Here is a 13,358-nt window from a genome sequence, read left to right on the forward strand (position 1 = left end):
TTAGAAAATGAAAAACGATAGCAGTAAATTGAATTGTAGCTAGAGTGGGGTTTTAAGATGTCTTACAGCCAGGGATACTGGTTAACTATGATTGAGTAAGTCAAATTCTGATTTTCTGAAATGATATTCCAGGATTTTACTGGTGTTTCTGGGATTACATCCAACCCATCTATTGCTGCTAATTTGGTGGATCATATTTCTAAATTCCACCCACTTTCCAAGAAAATGAAAAACAAGTTGCCTTTTCTGTAATCAGGGTCACTGGGTGATAGTAACTGAATAAATCAAATTCTGTCTTTATTGCAATAGGTTCTTTTGGGGATGATATTCAACAATTTGAATCATTTTCCATGGAAATCAAAAACCAATGGCACATTTGCTTGCTCTCTCTGTTCACCTCTCTCTCTCTCTCTCTCTCTCTCTGTTTACTTCTCTCACACTTTCTGTCTTCATCCTTCTCTTTCATTGTTCATCGTTCTCTCTTTAGCAAGTTTGGAAAAAGTCACTAAAATCCTGTTAGGTTTCTCAAATAAGCCCTTTACTTACACACACACATGCACGCACGCACACACAAGGATTTTATGTAGCCCCCACACACACACCAGGATTTTTCGTAGCCCCCTGAGGCGCTGGTGGGGGGGGAGGCATGGAGCATCGTGATGGGTGGTCAGGGCGCGGAGGCTGCGTTGCCTCCCCGTCACCAAGCAATCTTCCCGGGGGTGGGATAGGCAGACGATGGTCTTCCCATGCAGAGGCCAATTGAAGCCCTTAAGTGACCTATTAACAGCCAATTAAAGGACTCTTTCCACCACCGCTGGGATTTTACCAGCAGTGGGGGTGGGGCCTGCCAGGGGGCCTTGTAACATGAAGCACACCGTGCGGGCTGTCGGGGTGGGGGGAAAACGTCTGAGGAAACCCGCCAGGAACCACCTTACCCTCCTCCCATGGAATGTATGACCATCACCCATCCCCTGTCTCCAGGGCCTTCCGGACTAGCCCTGGCAACCATGCCTCATCTACCTGAGGTCCGGGTCTTCAGCGCTGAGCCTGGGTCCAAGGCCTCTGCGGTACCGGCAGGGGCCACCGCTCCTGGTGGCGCTGCTGATTCTGCCTAGCTGCCAGCCCTGTGATTTTAAAGGAATGGGAATCCAAGCTCCTGAAGGATTTAAAAAGACCGGAGGATCACTCCGCGGGGGCATGAAAAGGGAGAGGTGGGTTTTCTCAGCCTTTTTGGCCTGGCATCGGAAGCCCCGCCTCCAATGCAAAATCCAGCCCACACACACAGTATACAGCACACACACACATACCATATACAGTGCACACACATAGAAAAACACAAAAACACTTAAGAGTATACGGTACACACACTGTATATAGCACCACACATACTGTATACAGCACCACACACAGAGTATATGATATACAGCACACAACAGTGTATACAGTATACAACAGCACATAAAAATACATACAACATACAGCACACACACAGTACACAGTTACAGAGAAACACACAAATGTTAAATTGAGATAGAGAGGGTTCAGATCAAATATGTTCCCACCAAGAAAACGGGTGGAACTCCCAAATCTAGACCCACCCCCGGTTGTCAAAGAGCAGACAGGTTAGGATCAGGCAAAAAAGAACTCAAAACTGCAAAAAGCCTAGTAAAGTAGCGAAAGTGCAGGGGTGGAATTAGGAAAGCAAAGAGTATAAAGCCACAAACATAACATAGAGAGACACTCACACACAGAAGCACACACAGTATATAGCCACGTGCACACACACAAACACACATATTCTGAATTAGCACACAACAAGCAGTGTGCACATTCTACTTTCAAACATACAGTCAGACACAAAATTTTGCTTTTATGTGCAAGTGCAAGAAATACCTATCAATTTATTGGCATACTTTATATCCTGGTCCAGTGTGCATACATGTTGAATGGGATATCACAATTTAGTGCATAGACGTGCAGGTGCAGGTGCATGTTGGTGTTTAGTGTGTGCACATATATGGTGTACATTGCAGTCTATGGTGTATACACACACAGGATTTATATTCCAATCTAGTGCATTCTCTGCACACACATGTTGTATCTTGCAATCTAGTGTATCTGCATTACATATTATTCCTCTTAACAGGTTTAAAGGTGATTATATGTGCGGCGTGCAAGAAGTAATCACTTTCATCCTTCTAATGAGTTTTATTACTCCCTTGGGAATTACATTTCAATAGAATTTTTCCACTATTCTTTCCATTCTGATTTCTTACTAATTTGCAATAATTTATGTGATAACAGCACCTAAAATCACTGCAAGATTCATTACAGAAACTAATTTGCAGTAAACTATTTGACTAACTAAACACAATAATAACCTCTTTTTGGCATTGCACATTTCACTAATTATTACCAGTCTGTGTATAATGTTGATTGTGGTTTCTTCACGTATCATTTAGCAGCATAAACCAGCTGTGCGAAGAGGAATAACCCTGTAATTAAACTAACAAGCAGCAATGTATGTTTGCAGGAAGAGGACACAACTAACCCTGAGCCCACCCTCCACTCAATCCAGAATTGTTCAGAATTGATCCCGCCAAAAATAAAATAGAAACTTATTCTCCTTGGAGAAAGTCATACTCCTCATGGAAAGGGCCAGCAGGTCTTAAAGTTAAGGTTAAGGGTATTAAGGGTTATCCGAACCAAGGTGGGTAGATGAAGTTAATATGCAGATCAGCCATGATCTAATTGAATAGTGAAATAGGCTCAAGGGGCTGAATGGCCTACTCTGATTCTGTACAGTGCTACAATCACGACCTTGACTAATGTTATTTCTCATCCTTCAATCTTTCTACTGATCCTCTGGTAGGCAATAATGTGTGTGCCTGCGTGTTTGTACAAGAGAGAGACACACACAAACACACAATGAGTGGGAATTTGAGAATGCATTTACATAACTCTATAATTTGAATAATACCCATTTTTCATTGGAGAACCACTTACATGGGCAAACCACCAATCATCATTTCTGGGGAAGAAGTGTGTGTGCACAGGATTTGAATTGCTGTTCAAAAGTTACAAAAGTGTTCATTTGTGTGAAAGACCCCTTTTTTGTCATTCTGGTTGGGACTTTTCTCTGTCAGGGGATGATCAGTCTGCACATTATCAGAAGCAAGATGATGTGATTGTCACCCATGGGATTTTGTCACGCAGAGAAACTGTTGTCTGAAGAGAGCTTTGGTACCTTTCAATGTTTCATCAACTATTTTATATTGGCTTCAATTTAATTCAGATTCTGGAGACCAGCCTCCATGCAACTAAATCTGGCTCTCTTATCCTGTCAGCAGATTCGTACATCTATTAAAAACTGGGGGCTGCCAGTTGGCCACTGGGATAAGGGAGCTGGATGTAGTGTTGGAGATACAGGACACTAGCTCATTAACACTGATCCCAGAGACCGAATTAAAACAGGAACAATATAAAAGCACAAAAATATTACAGGGTTGCCCCAGGGTGCTGTTGTTGGAGAAGCACCATAAGGCAAAAATAAAGTGGCCTGGATTTTATGGTAAGAATAATGGTGAGGCTAGCAGTGCTCGCCGTTACTGAGCATTGAAACAGACAGTAACTTGTGGTGACTGAATATGCACAGTTGATATGCAGAAATCAGGAAGTTGCTGTCCTAGTTGCTCTGCTCCTCCAGAAGCTTCACTAGAACGGTATCTAACCCAGAAATTAAACATCAGTTGAAACACATGGAGCATGTGATGTTGCAGGACTTACCCAGTAGTTACCCAAGACAATTGCCAAATAAAGTTAAGGCTTGTCCATTCTAGCGTAAGTAGATTTTTAATGGCGTGCTAAGTCTTAGTTACTGGCAAACAATCTTTATGGCATTGAAAATGAATTTTTACAAGAGTGGGGTCTCATTCCTTCAGCTTTTGATTATTGTTGAAGATTTAAAAAGTTATAGAAAATATACTTTAACTTTTTTCTCTTTCTTTTATCTATCTCTCTTAACCAAATCTCTCTTTCCCTCTTTATTTTGCTTTCTGTATATGATTTGGCATTGAGTTCAGTATTCAGACTTACACTTCCTGGTTTAAACTCTGCATTGCTCATTAAAAATTCTTCAGTCTGATTGGTTACAAGACACAGTTGCTTGTCCTATTTAGACAGGACCCCGATCCCCTGTAGAGGGTGCTGCACTGAAATGGATTTCTAATCACTGCAAGATCCAGTGCAAAATCCTATAGAAAGTCCACGGACAAATGTAATTGCAAGTAATTAATTTTCTCCTGACACAAAATCTGATCAAAATATAAACTCAGAGATAAATCAAACAATCAGGGGTCAGATTCAGCATGACCCAGGGCAACTATCCGGCAACTATATAATGAACCCATTCTTCATTAAAGTATAGTTTTAAAAATGTCAATCTGATGGCCTACTGTATTTTTTCAGAACTTCCTGTTTTTAATATAGTACTCTAAGCCAAACCACTAAATAAGCTCAGTAATGTTACCAGACGCCATCTGTTGTTGGACGCTAGATACTACATAGCAATAACATTGCAAATAGGTCAAGCAGGACAAATGTATAAGAATTGCAGGATTTCACAAATAACCAGGGTTTAATTTTCTCTCCCTCATTCCTCCAACACTACTTCACCTCCTCCCCCAAACATATGATTCACTCCTTCCTTTACAAGCATTCACAATGCAACTGCACTTCTTGGTGGAGCTGCATGATGATCCTCTTGAGCAATTAGGGGAGAGATCTTCTCACTGAACCCAACAAAAACTGCCTCGCTTTTCTTGCTCCCCCTCAAAACCAAGGGAAAGTCAGCAAGCAATCAAGCTTCTGTGGTCCCTTAGCTCCCTTAATCAACAATCATTGCAGCTTTAATATTGAAAATGTCCAAAGAGTTGGACAGAGAAATGGACACCATTCTTTTGAGGGGCAATTGATAGGTGACCAAAAGCATGGTCAAAGAGATAGAATTTGAGAAGACAATTAAAGATGAAGAAAGAAGTAGTAGGGCAGAGCTGTTTAGAGAGGTGAAGAATAGGGGCGAGATGGCTAAAGGCTCTGTCACCAATGGTGGTGCACAGATAGAGGGATGTGCAAAAGACCAGAGTTAGATGACCAAATGGCCATGCCAAGTACCTAAGGTTTGAGGAGGTTACAGAGATCAGCTGCAGCTAGGCTCTGGAGGGAGCTAAAGGTGAGGGCTAGGATTTTAAGTTTGATGCAAATACTTGGGAGCTAGTACAACACAGCAAGGATGAAAATGATAAGTGACCAGAACTTAGTGGGGGAGACAATGTGATAAGAGTTTGGCTGAATTAGAGTTTATGGCTTAAGGTCAAGAGCCTCACAAGGAGGATACTGGAGAGGTTGAGTCTAGAGGTGGCAGAAGCCAGATGAGATGGCACAAGGTAGAGCAGAGGCAGCCAATGTTGTGAGGGTGAAAGGCCTTGGTGACTGCCTTAAACAGGCTACTTGTGCTACACACAGCCTTGTTTCATTATGAATGAGTGCTGAAGATTGGGGGTGGGGGGGGGGGATGCAGAGTGGAAAAGGTGGAAAATGGTGTTCCACTGGGATCAGTGCCAGAGCCACCATTGTTGTTCACCATTTACATAAACAATTTAGACTCAGGAATCTGAAATACTATTTCAAAATGTGTGGACAACACCAAATTCAGGGTGTAGTTAATACAGAGGGAGGACTGTGATAAAATACAGGATGACATTAATAACCTTGTAAAATGGACGTGTAAATGCCAAATTACCTTCAATACAGATAAGTGTGAGATGGTATATTTTGGTAGAAAGAATAAGGAGGCCACATAGTCCCTGGAAAATGAATGTCTGAATGGGGAAGAGGTAGCAGAGGGTTCTGGAGGATACAGATAGACAAATCACTAAAATAATGATGAAGGTTAATAAGGCCATTTAAAAAGAAAAACAGTACTCGGGTTAATTTCCAGAGTGATAGAATTGAAAAGCAGAAAATTATCTAAAACTTGTATAGAACCTTGGTTTGACCACACTTGGAGTACTGTGAACAATTGTTGTCTCCATATTATCAAATGGATATAGAGGCACTGGAGAAAGTGAAAAAAAGATTTACTAGAATGATACTAGAACTGAGAGGTTATACCTATCAGGAAAGATTGAACAGTTTGGGGCCCTCTAGAGTTTTTTTTTAAGATAAACTGTTTTTTTTTACTGTTGGATAGAGTAGATATAGAGAAATGTCTAGTTGCAGGCGAGACCAGATATAAGAACCATCAATATAATATAATCAGTAATGAATCTAATAGAGAATTCAGGAGAAACTATTTTATCCAGAGAGTGATTAGAAAGTGGAACTCATGAGCATTTAAGGTGACTATTACAGATGCACTTAAGGGGAAGCTAGATAAGCACATGAGGGAGAAAGGAATAGAGGGATATGCTGATGGGGTTAGATGAAGTAGGGTGGGAGGAGGCTTGGCATAGACCAGTTGGGCCAAATGGCCTGTTTCTGGGCTGCAAACACTATGTAATGCTTGTCTTTATTCCAATGCCTGATGTATTACTATACCAGAATGTAGGACCGAAATGTGCACACGTTCGATTATCTGCAGGTTTCTATGGGAGTCCCTTTCTTTTATGATGGACAAGAAAGGTTCCACTGGAAAATAATGACATGGTGTGCGAGGTGAGGTGATCACTGGAAACACTTTTTGTAACGCTGGGTCAGGACCTGATTTAATTGATATATACACTGCTTACCGCAGTTTGGAAGCAACAGAAGATCTGTGTGAGGTAGGGGTGGTTTCTGGCCAATGACAGGATCCGTTTTTCAGTCATCGTACACTCCACATCATCATCTTGGAGAATCATGTCTTTCTTCAATATTTTCACAGCGTAAACATCTTCAGTACCTTTTAACTCAGCCAGCATCACCTGGGGTCAGACAGCAAGTTATGAAAGTGACATTTCTGTCTTAATGCAGAACAAATAAAAAAATGGACACTTTCCTCTGAATGGCTAAGTCAGTTAACATGTGTCTGCACTGATTTGGCACAGTTCTTTTAAAAAAGAAACCCTCTATCTTTACCCCTCTTCTCCTGAAGGTGGTGATGAATTGTGTTTTTAATTACACTAGAAACTGTACACCCCTAAATATAAGGGCGATCGAAGTTAAAACTGACCCTGCAGTGGACTGTACCCATATAAATACACTTCCCACAGGATCAGGGATTGGAACCCTCACTATTTTTTCCCCTCAGCACAAGAACGCCAAGACCAATTATAGAGCCCAAAATCAACAGTGGCGTAGTGATAATGTCACTGGCCTAGTTTTTTTTTTATTCATTCACGGGATGTGGGCATCACTGGCCAGGCCAGCATTTATTGCCCATCCCTAATTGCCCTTGAGAAGGTGGTGGTGAGCTGCCTTCTTGAACCGCTGCAGTCCATGTGAGGTAGGTATACCCACAGTGCTGTTAGGAAGGGAGTTCCAGGATTTTGACCCAGCGACAATGAAGGAACGGCGATATAGTTCCAAGTCAGGATGGTGTGTGACTTGGAGGGGAACTTGCAGGTGGTGGTGTTCCCATGTATTTGCTGCCCTTGTCCTTCTAGTTTGTAGAAGTCGCGGGTTTGGAAGGTGCTGTCGAAGGAGCCTTGGTGCATTGCTGCAGTGCATCTTGTAGATGGTACACACTGCTGCCACTGTGCGTCGGTGGTGGAGGGAGTGAATGTTTGTAGATGGGGTGCCAATCAAGCGGGCTGCTTTGTCCTGGATGGTGTCGAGCTTCTTGAGTGTTGTTGGAGCTGCACCCATCCAGGCAAGTGGAGAGTATTCCATCACACTCCTGACCTGTGCCTTGTAGATTGTGGACAGGCTTTGGGAGTCAGGAGGTGAGTTACTCGCCTCAAGATTCCTAGCCTCTGACCTGCTCTTGTAGCCACGGTATTTATATGGCTACTCCAGAGGCTCAGCCTAAAGCCCTGGGGTCACAGGTTCAATTCCCACAGCGCAGCTGGTTCATTAATGTCCTTTCAGGAAGGAAATCTGCTGTCCTTAGCTGGTCTGGACTACATGTGACTCCAGACTCTTAACTGCCCTCTGAAATGGCCTAGCAAGTCACTCAGTTGTCAAGGGCAATTGGGGATGGGAAGCAAATTCTAGTCTTGCAGTGCCACCCACATCCCATGAAAAAGAATGTTTTTAAAAAGTCAGGCTCGGGATTAAACCTCAAACCAGTCTGGCAGCACCTCACATGTCAGCAAACATACCCAAATATCAGGCAAGCGCATCTCAGTCTTTTCAAAAGGACCATATGACAACCTGTTGATTAACCTGTGCTTTTGTTATTGTTCCCAAATATATCACACAGCGCTTCCCTGACTTTTCCACCTCTGCTAACACAGAAATGTTGAGCAAACACTTTCTTGTGTAGATGTTCTTGGTTTAGGACAAAGGAACTTAACTTTCTCTTATAGGCAATTGACTGGGTTGTCTAATGATGACAAAAAGCTGTGTGACAGTGAATGGTTTGGGGGTTCAATATTATTTCCTACAATGGGACAGGCACTCTGCCTCCCTCAGCTAAGACTGCAACCTGTGAATCATGGGCAGGTAGCCAATTTCAACCACTTTGCTGTACTGTATTAATGCTTCATCACACCACACCATCCTTTTGTCATTTGGTTACTTTTGGGAACTCTTGTGATCCTTCAGCCAAACCCAGTTGATTAAATTGCTAATATAAAGGGCGCACAGTAACAAATGGAGCAATCCCAGTTTAGAAGTGGAAGTTAAGGACATTTCCAGGCAGTCTGCAGGGGAATACTTTAATTTGTGTAATGCAACATGATGCTCTCAACAGTGTGGACACGAAGGAAGAACGAGGCTACTGCACACATCTCAAAGATATTATTGATCGCACTTTTACATGTGGGCAAATAGTTGTTCCATCACTGTGTAATACAGTGACATCAGCCAGATGATTCCTACACTGGACTTCCTGGTGCTGACACCGCCTCTATTGTGAGGGGGATAACTATCAGGAGGCAGCCTGGTGTAGACCAATTAAAGGCCTGCTCAGCTCACGAAAAACAAACCCGACAGAACCACAACGGACCTGAGCCCGACCTGGCCCGACTCCCTCCATTTTTTCCCACACCTAATCCGACCCGACCCGACCCGAGCCCAAGCCCGACCTGACCACCGGAATGTTCCCTTCACCTACCTTGCTACTCTCAATCTGCAGGAAGCGGCAGCATGAGCGTGATGACATCATTGAGACGCTCACTCGCTCACTGCGCAGACTCAGAGGTTCCTTCTTTGATGCCCCGGACTCCCAGCTCAGGTAGGTTTTATACTTTTAACACTTCTTGCTGTGTGTGTCCGACCTGGACCCGGCCTGACCCGGACCCAGCCCGACCCGAGCCAAACCGAGCCGAGCCCGAAAGCCGGACCCGGAAGAGTGACCCGACACATGTCGTCGGGTCCCTTCGGGTTCGGGTCGGGTAGCAGGCCTTTAAGGCCAATAACTTTAAACAATGTGTGTAAACTGACTCCTCCAGAAAGAAATTTTAAAAGCTGTAGCTGTTGAAATAAATTCTCCATTTTAGACTCTGTCTTAAAATTCTTTAAAAAAAATGCAAACACTCCTCACCCCCACCACACCAGTCACCACTAAAACTGAATCTGCCAAGAGTTTTTGTGTGTCATTTTTGAATGATGATTCTGCCATTGCTAACAGGGGAGAGCGTTTGACCTTTGTCATTCTCTTTTTTAGAAGTTATTGTTTTGTTTAAGGAGGAAAATGTTAACATATCCAGGGGTCAGGTTCATTGGCGATATACATATTGCTCTCATACTGTTGCGGGGAATATAACTGAATTTCTTCATACATAATAGATCAGTTCATAATTAAGAGAATCAGCAGCAGGCCTGCAGTCATCCTGTTACCCATTAGGTGAACAAACCAGACAGAAAGAAGCATGTGTTGTCGTTTGCTGTGTTCCAGCATGTTACATGGCAGTATGAGGTCATACTTGCTACCATATCTTAAATGTCTCTCAGGTTTTTTAAAGCACAGTGTAATTTACCTTTCCAAAGCTGCCTTTCCCTAGAACACTGATGAACGTGAAATCGTCGATGCCCAGTTTGCGTTGCACTTGCTGGCTGTTACTGTCACTGCTGTCTACTGTTTCACCCGGGGCCTGAGTTTCTTGGTGGTTTGTACGACTTTGTCTCTTTTTCAAGAAAAGGAATAAACAAAGGGTTACTGTAGCCCACAGGGAACTGAATAAGTAAAAAAAAGTAAAACAATTTTTTTTTCAGGGAACAACAGAGGTAGAGTCAAGATTATCAAGTCTGACAGACAGTACTATTTCAGAGAATCATATAGCAAAGAAGGAGGCCATTCGCCCATCACTACTGCACTGGCTCTCTGAAAGAGCTACTAATTAGTTCCCACACCCCGTGCTCTTTCCCCATAGCCTTGCAATTTTTTTCCTTTTTATTTCCTAATACTGTAGTTTGTGCGACTGAGTTCCAGTCAGAGCCCGATTCTTGCAATGTGATACTGACACTAGCGATGTTTCTATAAGCAGAATTTATGTTTGAAAACAAAGAATGCAACAATGGAATTTTGGCACTTCCATTGGAACACAATACACAAGCCTCCTTTAAAGGGGAATATGGAGGAAGAGATATAGATCATAAAATATAGGAGTAAATTTTACAGCGTAGCACTGCTGGTGCAGAGCTTCAAGCAATAGGAGAGCAAATTGGGAATAATGGCTGGAAATTCATGCAACCCAAGAACTGGGAATACTGATCTCCGTGTCCGAGTTCCTGATATGTATTCCCACCAGCACCCCATAATCCCCTCTGCAGTGTTGAGACCACCCTGAGGCACCAACACACAATGCCAAGAGATAATAATTGGAATTGTTCCTTGCTCTGAGTATTTTCACTCCTGTCAGGAGTTTCACAGTGACAGTAATCTGGATGCAGGGATGTTTAAACACGTGCCAGATTTCTAATGGGATTTTGTTCCTTCATTCTACCCATCTCTTCCTTGTCATTCCACTCCCCCAATCTGGTGCACTGTATCCAGTATCCCTTCTGTGCACTATTGTTTGTGCACCTACGCAGCAAGCGGAGAATAATTACACTCATGGAGCAGTCCTAGATAGACATACATACACACAGACAGACACAGACACACAATTAACCACCACAATTCAGTGTGTAGTTTTCTTTCCTCTCCAATGATTGCTTGCTGACCATCCTCCAGTAATCTGCTTACGTGGCCTTTACTCATGCATGAGCCTCAACAGTAAGCTTGGAACATCACAGCTCAGCCCAATCCTGTCCTCACCAGCCACCAGCGGTTTCAGGGCAATGACCTGGTGCAGAAGCCTGGCCATTGCCTCCCTTTCTAACCCAGGATGTCTGATGCCAATTGTAGAAGACTGACTGATACCCCAGTGGAGATCAGCTAACTCAACAACCATTGAATCTGGCTTGATTGGTGCTCTAGTAGAGATCAGCCTCCTCAGCACAGAACAGGGATGGAATGTGGGATATTCTTGGTGTGTGTAGCTTAATCACTCACTGGACAAACTCGCTGAGCCTATGGAGTCTGAAAGCCTTGGTGTATTCAGGACAGCTGTACTTTGTTTCCTGATCCATGGGAATTTACATATAAGGGAGTAACGCCTGGCAGAGGCACATATTAGAAAATTGCGCCATCCATGACTATCATTAAAACAGTTAGAGAATCATGCACCTGAATTTCCAATGTACATTGTCAACAGGCAAGGCTCCCAATGGAAGTGTGGGGTTAGATTAAAAAAAGGTTTACATTTCAATAGCACATTTCACAACCTCAGAATATTCTAAAGCACTTTAGAACCAAAGAAGCACTGTTTGAAGTATCGTTACTGTTGTAATGTAGGAAACACAGCAGCCAAGACAGGACTACACCACATCATTTGTTACAAGTGCAAGTGCCCAACAATCTAAAGTTAGAATTACAGCAGAAGCAGATCAGCAGCATCCTTACCGTCTGCCTTCTCTTTAAAGTGGATATGCCTCCTGCGCTGAGTCCCATCTCTGCCAGCTTCCTGGCGAGTTCCACAGAGTTTACTCCGCAACTCGGGGCTACGTTATTCTCACAGCGAATGTGAATGTTCATTTTGCAAACTGTCAAAAGGAAAGAAAATGATTTTGCATCAGCATTTCATGGAGAACAAATCCCAGTCAGTAACATCAACAACTTAAGACTGCCAAAGGGAAAAAACTTCCCTGCAGAATTCTACATGTCCAGCATACCATGTAACACCTTCACTTAGAATGGCTCCGAATAGGTATACAGGAAATAACACAAGCTCTCCCAGTCACTCTGACTCCATTCAAATAATCATCAGCAGGCAATTGACTCCGTTGATAAAGGAGCCTGTATGACCTAAAATTCTTTTACTGACAGGGCATATATTAAACTGTTCTAATTAAAAGGGACCACACTGTGCTCATTGTCTGTACTAGTGGGGCCACACGACAGGCTTTCCGTTTCATTACCACAATCCTACGATTATGTTGGGGATGGAATTTATCCTGTAGCTGCATTTTATAGGAGGGTTCAAAGTTTGAGTTGTGAAAAGGTGATGGAATGGATTTCTAACTCACATGTTCGATTTATTCCTGACCATAATCTCTTGCAGTCATACTCGTTCTCATTCCAATGACAGCAGGTTGACCAAGAGAACTGCATTTCGGATCAGAAACGAGCCTTTCTATTGGCTCTGTGGGTTGTAACTCTCCACAAAAAGGCCAAAGAAAGTCAAATTAGCGCAAGCATCATCACACAATGAACTGCTCTTTGAAGTGCAGCAATTGTTAGGTAGTCTGCCAGCAACATCAAACAAACTGCAATGAGATGAATCTTGGATGCAGGAGGACTCACATCCCTTCTTCAAATAATGTTCCATGATCCTTTACTGTCCACTTGAACATGACAACAGGACCTTGGTTCAACATCTCATCTAAAGGATGGCATCTCCGACAGTACAGCACTGCTTGGGACTTGGGGTCACGGAGGTCATTTTGACTTTGGTGGTGGTGTAAAATGGCTGATATCAGATCAGCCATAGTCAAAATTAACTTGGAAATGAGTTCTACTGATTGAGTTAAGCTAGCATGCAGAAAAAAATTATTAATTGATTCTATTCATCGTACTGCAATTTAGAAGCACCTTCTGAAAACTGCAGTGAGGAAACAATTCAACACAAATGGAATGGATGCTCTAGGGCTACATTCTCAGTATAGTGGTCAAG

The 13,358-nt window shown here is 42.9% G+C and overlaps 1 protein-coding gene across 1 annotated transcript in view; it reads right to left on the reverse strand.

The window, feature by feature from the left end:
- Nucleotides 1-13,358, reverse strand: part of prkcha (protein kinase C, eta, a) — a 223,200-nt gene that overhangs the window by 54,030 nt on the left and 155,812 nt on the right. Inside the window, exons 8-10 of the mRNA XM_068038782.1 lie at nt 12,089-12,228; nt 10,122-10,268; nt 6,789-6,962 (exon numbers count right to left, since the gene is read on the reverse strand). Of these exons, the coding sequence (XP_067894883.1) occupies nt 6,789-6,962; nt 10,122-10,268; nt 12,089-12,228 (461 nt within the window). The remainder of the gene's footprint in view (nt 1-6,788; nt 6,963-10,121; nt 10,269-12,088; nt 12,229-13,358) is intronic.

Source organism: Heterodontus francisci, chromosome 9, assembly GCF_036365525.1.
Source record: "Heterodontus francisci isolate sHetFra1 chromosome 9, sHetFra1.hap1, whole genome shotgun sequence".
Lineage (NCBI taxonomy): Eukaryota > Metazoa > Chordata > Chondrichthyes > Heterodontiformes > Heterodontidae > Heterodontus > Heterodontus francisci.